Source organism: Haliotis asinina, chromosome 15 (assembly GCF_037392515.1).
Source record: "Haliotis asinina isolate JCU_RB_2024 chromosome 15, JCU_Hal_asi_v2, whole genome shotgun sequence".
In the NCBI taxonomy this organism is placed as follows: Eukaryota; Metazoa; Mollusca; class Gastropoda; order Lepetellida; family Haliotidae; genus Haliotis; species Haliotis asinina.
The window spans coordinates 47,025,228-47,034,558 of record NC_090294.1 but is presented as its reverse complement, the minus strand read 5'-3'; the positions used below and the strand labels follow the sequence as shown (position 1 = coordinate 47,034,558).

The window sequence follows — 9,331 nt, the reverse complement described above, 5'->3', positions numbered from 1 at the left end:
GGTCTAAAGGTGAAGGCCGTTTCAAGCTTGACCTTGGGAAGAAGTAAACAAAAACAGGCAGCGAGGATGTGATAATCACTGGCATAGCCTAGCTACTCTGTCATCACCAGAACAGATATGGAAGGCTTCCAAAGTCTTTTCAAAATCCATAGTGGCTCCACAGCAGCAAATGGTATTTGATACAAGACACTGAATAACATCGAATTGGTCACAGAATTATGCTAAGTCATTTGGATTTGCGAAACCGCATTGCAAGTCAACATTACATGAACAAACTGAGTTAAGAGTTCACCCGTAACCCCCTCTTTTTACACAGAATATGTCCACTTTCCTCGGTGTAACATTCCAACACTGAAATAAGTTTACTGGGTTTTTTTTGTTATCTTTAACACCTTTCTAGTTTATTGAATATATATTTAGGGTGTGTTATGCATGTCACTATTGTCAGTTTGCAATTTTGGCTTTTGATTGGGGTGGGGGGTACGGGCGGAACTCCTACCCAAACCGGAAACGAAATCCAACTAGGAACACCAGCGCAATGATATTTGACTTTAGGCCTCAGAGCAAGCCTTCTTGACAAACACATAATTGTGGTACCTGTAACTTTAATAAGATGTAATGTAAGAATTTTACAAAGAATTAAATTATCACCTTTGTTAGGATGTCACTTTTGTATTGACACTAACCAAAGACTTATACACGCTGTAGTTATTATCTTCACTGTGTCAAAAACTACTCATTAACAAACAGACCTGACTGTTCATACTTATAAACAAAACTCTGTTAATCCTTTAGATTTGTTCATACAGGACCCTAATAAGAGCAGATGAAGGCATCAGACCATTCAGTTATTTAATCAGCTTGCAAGGATTTTGGGTTTGTGATTGAGAGTGTTGCTGCAAATATAGAGGCAACTTTTAGACAAATTCTCAGTGGCTCAGTGCATTTGATATACCTTGTGTAACAGATCAAAATTGCAAATGAGATTTGTTCATAGGAAGACTGACAGTGAAACCGCCCCTCCCAACTCCATCACTGCCAACATCAGCTCCTCCAGCTCTTGTCAGCCAACATGGTCCTGCTCAAATCAGCCCTGATGGCTCACTGGTACAGAGTCTAGCTGCAAGATTTGTACTTTCATCATCTCTGCCTCAAAATCCTGATGATGGTGAGTATACTAAATAACACAGGCAGTATACTAAATAACACGTTTGATTCCCGACATGGGTCCAAAGTGTGAGGACCATTTCTTCATTTCCCTGCAGTGACATTGCTGGAAGATTCCTAAAAGTGACATAAAACAAAACTCGCTACAGTGATCATGCCAGTTTATTTTGCTTTAAATGTAACTTACTTTGTTGCTGTGAACTTAAAAATTGTACCTTTACAAATAAATTGACCAGTCTTTTTGTGTGTTAAAAGTCACCTATGAAGACAGAGGAGATGATTTCTGTCAACACGGAAAGTAATACTTACAATTTATTCACCTTTGAATTATTGAAAATTTCTGATGAGTTTAACATGTCTTATTTGCCATCATGGTTAAAGAAGACATTTTATGTCACAAGAGATTTCAGCAGTGCAAATATTTGCGAGGCAGATTTTGAGAGAAAATGTAAGTTTGAGAAAGAGAGGTATCATAACTTTGATAGATCTTCTGACATAATGGTTTTAAGTTTGATACTTTTTTAAAGTAAAGTTTGTGTTTGAAAGACATGTTTGGGTTAGGGGTGGTTATCATTGAAATAGGTGATAGTTTCTACCCTAACAAAATCCTTTAAATGCTCTCAGTATCCGGAATTTTTTCCCCTATTTAAATCACATGCTAATGCTATTGTTTTTCGATATTCTGTTACAATTCAGTTCTAAGCTGATTTTGCAGTCTTCATTTTTTTTTCAGTTCTTGATGGAAAGAAAATGCCCCAGTCTAAGGGAGGTAACCCACTTAGACAACAAGAACTCATTTCCACCAGATCAGTGAAGCTTGACAAGAACCCAGGAAATGTTGAAACAGTGAGAGATAAGGTGAGTGAGTGAGCGAGTGAGCGAGTGAGTGAGTGAGTGAGTGAGTGAGTGAGTTTATGCCACACTAAGCAGTATTCCAGCTATATGATGGTATGATGGTGGTCTGTAAATAATCAAGTATGGACCAGACAATCCAATGATCCAACAGAATGAGCATTGATCAGCATAATTGGGAACTGATGACACATCCCAACCAAGTCAACGAGCCTGACCACCTGATCACGTTAGTCGCCTCTTATGACAAGCATAGTCACCTTTTATGGCAAACATGGGTTGCTGAAGGCCTATTCTATCCCGAACCCTCTCAGGTAGATAAGGTGAATATATTTGAATAATGATAATCATTATCTTGATGTCACTGTCATATTATTGCGTACATGTCTGTTATCTTATCTTCATTCTCTTCAGTATGTCAACAGAGATTACCATGGTCTTAATAAGTACCTCAACATGATGGTCTCAGTTTGTTGTAGATGGGAGTTATGCTGTTTGAATTTAAACCGTTTGCCTGAGTGAAGACACTTTTCTTCAATGTGTCAGCAGAGATTATCTTGGTCTGAATTATTAGCCCAAGGTGACCACTGTACCAACAACAAAAGATTTCACAGTTTGTGTGATATGGAGCACTTTTCTTATGGATGGGAGTTATTGTGGCTGAATTTAACCATTTGCCCAAGTGAAGACAATTCTCTTCAGTGTGTCAGAGTTTATCTGTTTTGAATTGAAACAATGACATAGTGAAAAAAACTGAACTTGGATGTCCTGAATATCATTGAATATAACACTTTGTCATATTAGAGCAGAAATATCAGATTAACCTTTTTTGAAAGACGGAATCTGATATTTGGTGTAGTAATGTAATAAATATTTATAAAGTGGTTGTTCCAACAAATTGGGACCTTTGACGATCCGGGGTAGATTAGGTCTTCAGCTTGCCACAAAAGGTGACTATGCTTGTTGTAAGAGGTGACTATTGGGATTGAGTGGTCAGGCTTGCTGACGCCAGTGACGGTGCTGACTTGTGTCATCATTTCCCAATTGCGCAGATCAATGCTACATGCTGTTGATCAATGGTTTGTCTTGTCCAAACTCGATATTTACAGACTGTCATCATATAGCTGGAATGTTGCTGAGTGGGGTGAAAAACTAAACTCACTCACTCCCTCCAACAAATTGCTCAACCGGTCGAGTTCTCATATGATCTGGATATTGTTTGGGAGATTGTTCCACAATATAGGTCCTGCCCTGAAAAAAGATCTGCCACTACAGGTCTTTCTTTTTGAGGATGGTATCACCAATACTCGTGATGATCTGTTTGCTTTAGTCTGCTTGGGGATGCAATGGGGGATGAACTCACTAACATGGCTGCCATGTTAGACATACTGAGGGAACTACTATTTCACTGTCATTTTTATTATATGTTTAGTTAGCAGTTCTTGCAGTATTTGAGAGTTTGACGTCTATGTGACCTTTTGCATTAAGCATACTTAAAGTTGAATCTTTTCATGGACAATTTTCAATCATTTCCAGTCAAACTGTTATGAAAATGTATTTTCCAGTACTTATATAGTAACTGTGGCCCTCAAAACATGGATGCAACTTCTCATGTATTCTTCCATTAAAGATCCTGTTATTTTTTTATTTTTTATTTTAAGCGACAGTGATATGGCACGAATATTTAATCTTCTGACAAATTTGGGACGTACATGTAATTGATGTTAGCCAGTGTTGTGTCATCATTTAATATTTCCTCACATTGGTAACAGTCCTAACATTTTGTCACGATTTGTTTCTTCCTAATCTTTTCCTGCTCTCAGCTGTCATCCTAAATGCACCAGTCATTTGAGGCAGTGCTATGCAGAGTTGTGTCCCTTTGGGCTACGTGAAGCTTAAAACTGTTATGGTGTTAGGATTCTCACCACCATCCCATGTTGTTAAGTTTTTACCAAATTTGTGATATTTTAAGACCTGTGTCATCCCAGCATTTGCTCAACATCAATCTGACATGCATTAAGAAATCTGACGACAATTCAAAGCAGGGTTAATCGTCTCAGCCTCTTACAAATAATTCGTCCCTGTAGCAGTTCTGTAACTATGGTAACCTTGCAGCCGAATGTGCAGCTGAAGCGGCCTGAGAAGGATGCTCATACCACCATGAGTGCCATAGTCCTGGGGTGGCTGATCACCCAGAGAGAGATGCTGGTAGGTTGGACTGTTGCATGGATGGTTTAATGTGTAACATTTTCTGAAGACTGTAATGTTTTTGAAAACAAGCTATACTATATGTGTTTAAGCATTTTGTCAACAAGCTATTAATACAGTATAGAAACAAGCTACTGATTGTTACAATGGTAGATCACCATACCAATGATGATTGGGACTTAAAGTATCGTTGCTACTTGCATGGACCTAAGCTGGATTTACATCATCCCTTCAGTACACACGTTTTGAAACAGTATTGTGATGTGAATATATAATGCCAGTTTATGAAACAAATGTAATATATGCTCCACAAGCTGGAAGGCTGAGTGGCTGTCAGGTAGCTCAGTGACTTAGATGGCTGACTTTGTGTGCTTGCTTTTTTGTGTCCAACTCAGAGAGTGTGGGTTTGAATCGTGGATGGGACTCAACCCAACAAAAGTTCTAGAATCTATGTTTAACATAGAAAGTGTAATCCTAAACCTAACATATACAATGAAATGATGTGGAGATGTTTGTTTGGCAGTCAGATAACCTAAAATGAAGTATGGAATATATAACAGTATTTCTGACTTATCATAGGAACCATTGTCTTTTACTGAAAATGTTAAAAAAATAATTACATTACTGACATAAAGTGTTCTTCATTTCCAGAAAGATTTAGCTGATATGAGAAGTACAACAGTGAAAAACCACAACCTCCTTCTGAAGAACCAAGGTCAGTTCTCAAAGTTTAAAAGTGTGTGCTGCCTCAGGTAACTAAGGTAGACATTTTTCTGTTGTAACTTATGTGGCATGGTGAGGAGCAGGTTCTTGATTCAGACTGTGATGGAGGACTCCCCTCCTTTCTTAACTGCAGTTGTACATGATTTCAACGTAGATATGCCACACAGTGGAAATACTTCCTGTCTTCTTGTCATTACAATTAAATCATTCAACTGGGAAAGAAATCTTTCAACATTTCCCAGTAGACCACAGGACCAGTGAGTGGATAGTAATCAGTGTTCTTGTCTGTACTTCACTGGTCCCCCCTCAAAACATTCTGAGAGTTATTGAATTATCAGTACAAAATTCACTGGCTACCAGGACCATTGCCAACAAGCCAGGGTTCACAGGACCAGCATAAATTTCACACACAGATTTAGATTAAACCATGTCTGATTCTCTTATTTTGTATCCCAAACTCAAGCGTAAAAAGTAAACAGTGAGTCTCAGGTCCAGAAGGACATGGCAAGTCATGATTCCTTCATCTACAGGGCTGAAATCAAACAATGTTCCAGGCTCCATGTTTTACTTTTTATGCTGGAGATGTTTTAAGAGATTGTTGGAGATGTTAGGAAGAGTTATCTCCCCTGGTACCTTCAGCACCCTATATTACGCCATGTAGTTGGTTTCCAGAGAGCACCCAGGCCCAGGTGTTGGTACTGGTGAAGCAGCTACAAGTCCTGCAGAAAGAAATCACAGCATACCACCTGTATACACAAGAACAGAGGGTCAGTATCATAGTGGGTCTTGGATCCTAGTTACTATTAGAAGGGAAGTTACAGCAGGATCACTTAACTGGACGTTATTATACTTGATAGTCATGTGGGGATATGCTTAATTTTTTTATTGTAGGTGTATATTTTTAGATAAGATAACCTCAACTTTAGTTATTTTGGTAAAATGATAGTTAAGATAATATTTTTGTCTGATCACTGCATCAGAACTAATTTCAGTTTTGTTTTATTGGGTGATGTTTTAACTAAGTCACCAGTAGATCACAAGGTAAGTTTGACTTCACAGCTGATAAAAGAAATATGATAAAATGAACAGTCATGAAAGTGTACCCCATAGATAAGCCAACTGTTCTTTTTTGGTCCTCCTTATCTGCACCATCTGTATACAGTCAAGTCTCGTCAATCCGACCTCCGTTTATTCAACAATCGGCTCTGTCTGTTGGTAACAAACCGAATAAATGTAACTTAGTCTCATTTATTTAGTCCAACATCCTCATTAGTCCAAAAATTTGCTCAGCAATGGACGATGTCGGATTAACAAGACTTGACTGTATATACACAGACAAAAATACAAGTGACTTCACTGTAGCATACATATCACTCAAGACTTAGTGTTGTCTCTCTCCAGATGACCTTGAAGAGGCTGGTGCTGGTGACAGGGCTGGTCAACCTGCTGCTAATGTTCCTGGCGATGTCCTGGTCGAGCTGGTCACTCAGGTCCAGATGCTTCATGTGGTGAGAATATCTATCATTCATATTTCCCATCGTCTGTTTCCACATTTGCCCATACTTCTTTCACTTTCCTCAACCCTTTCATTATATGTTCTTCCATCTGTCAATCTATGGTTCATATCCTCTGTTGTCAATACAGTCGTGCCCCGTTTATCCAAACCTCAGATATCAGAAAACTCACCTTCCGAAAGAAAATGCCGTAAGACGAATTCACAATGTTGTCAAATTACTCACCTATCCGTCCGGAAATCCAGTTTCCATACCCATATGGCCATTTTCACATACAAAACACTAAATGATGTGCATTTTTGTCTTGTATATCCGGATGGTTGAGCACCTGTATGTTTACACACGCGATTACCGAGGGCCTTGCTTGACGTAACATGAAAGAAGTTGACAGTCTTTGAAGCGTGAGAAGATTAACTACCTCTGAGTAGCATGGTGACACTGAGTTAATTTTGAGGCGTGTCATTTTGTGGGTCAGTATAATTAATTAATTCGGATGATCAAGCAAGCCTGGACAGCTGTGAGCGAAAAGACAATTGCTAACTGCTTTCGTCATATGGATATTATCCAATCAGATGAGGTCCCACAAGAAGACATGGCCTTGTTGGAATTTCGCGGTGCACTACGATCCTATGCACAAGTTGCAACTATGACTGTTATTGCTGATGATCTTGTGAATGTCAACAGTGACAAACAGACCAGCTAAAGTCCTCTCACTTTCCTACACAGCCAGTGCAAAAAGCTCTGACTGATTTCTTGAAGCGAGCATAACTGCAGGAATAGGTATGTATGCCTTTTATGTATGCACTGATATTTGTTTATGTATAATCAACAAAGATTATATGTCTGATGCCTACTACGTTCGTTTCTTTGTACCTTTCTTTGTTCATATGGCCCGTGGTTCAGATATCCGAAGATTCGCTTTTCCGGACAATTTCAATAAAAACACAAGTGTTCAGATAACCGGGGCACAACTGTACTTCATTTCTTCCTCCATCAATGCAGTTGTCCATCTTTCATCCTTTAAGTCCTTCCTTCCTTTGCTGGTCTATTCTTCATCCCTTCCTCTTTTATTCTTTCTATACTACATCTATAATTCCTTAAAATGTTCATCTAAATCACCCATCTTCCCTCCAGCCAAGTCATCCATCCCTTTGTAAGAGGTGGCTAACAGGATCTGATGGTCAGGCTTGCTGACTTGGTTGGCACATGTCTTCAGTTCCCACTTGCACTGATCAGTGCTCATGCTGTTGATGACTGGATTGTCTGGTACAGACTCCATTATTTGCAGACCATCACCATATAGCTGGCTTGGTATATTGGTTAGTGTGGCGTAAAACAAAACTCACTCACTCATTCATCCCTTCAAACAATTTTTCTGTCTTTGCTACTTCCAGTCTAAATACCTGTAGGTTTGTGTTTGTGTTAAATGCTTGATTTCTGGCACACATGTTCAAGGTTTCTGTGTACATGTCTCAACCATGACTCTTACGTCCCATGTACTTTGTAGGTATGGTCGCTTGAAGCACCAAGTCTTCCATCCAGTGCTGACCGCACTCACAGACTACAAAAACTTCTCCCAGTCAGTGGTCAGTCAGTAAGTATAAAGACAAGATGTTCTTTGTGGGACTTAAGTGTTTAAACTGTTAGCCATATCTAGTTGTTTAATCAGGGAGTATTGTGACCAAACTTTCTTTTTGTGACTATAAGTTGTATGCTTCTCACAAGGGTTATATGGTCTGATGTGCACCTTTTCGGAGGAATGTTACAGAAGCCAGTAGGCGAGGATGACACTGTTGCAAAAAGGGGTACATCAGACTGTGTTACATGAGGGAGAAGCATACTATATGTTTATCTTACCGCCATGTTAATTTACAAAATATCATTTTATTTGGAAGATCCATAAGCCTGCTAACAACTGTATGACACAAACAAAATGGCATCTGCCTCACGACTGGATTTTCAAAATCAGTGAAACTGCTTGAAACTGCTATAAAAATGATTAATTGTGTTTAGGTTGAGTGTGGCATTGATTCATTGTATGAAAGAGTTTTTATAAGAGGAGTGAAAATCGTTAAAATGAACGTGCACATAGTGAGCTCTGAAACAGCCAAATGAATGGTTTTCGAACTCTGTGTTCTGCATGTGTCATGTTATAATGTCAAATGATTATTAGTGATACAGCTTCTCGGCAGAGAGTTTATCGTATTGTGACTGAACGTTTTCTGACTGATATTTACACTAGAAGCTAGAGCATGAAATAGGGATTGATTGTTGTGACTTCTTTGTGTTTCAGGGCACTTTCATCCTTCCACCTCTTTAAGTCTGTGTGGAGGTAGTAGAGGGGAGAACATCTCATATAGGTGTAGTAGAGGGGAGGACGTCTGGTGTGGAGGTAGTAGAGGGGAGGACGTCTGGTGTGGAGGTAGTAGAGGGGAGGACGTCTTGTGTGGAGGTAGTAGAGGGGAGGACGTCTGGTGTGGAGGTAGTAGTGGGGAGGATGTCTGGTATGGAGGTAGTAGAGGGGAGGACGTCTTTTGTGGAGGTAGTAGAGGGGAGGACATCTGGTGTGGAGGTAGTAGAGAGGAGGATGTCTGGTGTGGAGGTAGTAGAGGGGAGGATGTCTGGTGTGGAGGTAGTAGAGGGGAGGATGTCTGGTGTGGAGGTAGTAGAGGGGAGGACGTCTTTTGTGGAGGTAGTAGAGGGGAGGACGTCTGGTGTGGAGGTAGTAGTGGGGAGGAGGTCTGGTGTGGAGGTAGAGGAGGGGAAGACGTCTTGTGTGGAGGTAGAGGAGGGGACGACGTCTTTTGTGGAGGTAGTAGAGAGGAGGACGTCTGGTGTGGAGGTAGTAGAGGGGACGACGTCTTGTG

The 9,331-nt window shown here is 39.9% G+C and overlaps 1 protein-coding gene across 2 annotated transcripts; it reads left to right on the top strand.

Annotated features, from left to right (window-relative positions):
• Positions 1-18: 18 nt before the first annotated feature.
• Positions 19-9,120, top strand: LOC137265515 (uncharacterized). 2 transcript variants are annotated; one of them, XM_067800929.1, is made up of 9 exons: positions 19-172; positions 998-1,168; positions 1,901-2,025; positions 4,135-4,227; positions 4,879-4,942; positions 5,623-5,717; positions 6,352-6,458; positions 7,972-8,058; positions 8,758-9,120. In XM_067800929.1, exons 1-9 carry the CDS (start codon positions 118-120, stop codon positions 8,798-8,800), a joined length of 840 nt encoding a protein of 279 aa, XP_067657030.1. In that variant the 5' UTR covers positions 19-117; the 3' UTR covers positions 8,801-9,120. The 2 variants fall into 2 exon arrangements, with proteins under 2 accessions (XP_067657030.1, XP_067657031.1); XM_067800930.1 differs by having other exon boundaries at positions 56-172; positions 1,901-2,013.
• The last annotated feature ends 211 nt before the right edge of the window (positions 9,121-9,331 follow it).

Excerpts from the sequence above, each read along its gene's own strand:
- LOC137265515 (XM_067800929.1), top strand. The coding sequence starts at position 118 with ATGGAAGGCTTCCAAAGTCTTTTCAAAATCCATAGTGGCTCCACAGCA. Across the intron at positions 1,169-1,900 it reads GCCTCAAAATCCTGATGATG|TTCTTGATGGAAAGAAAATG; the intron begins GTGAGTATACTA and ends TTTTTTTTTCAG. Across the intron at positions 8,059-8,757 it reads TCCCAGTCAGTGGTCAGTCA|GGCACTTTCATCCTTCCACC; the intron begins GTAAGTATAAAG and ends TTTGTGTTTCAG.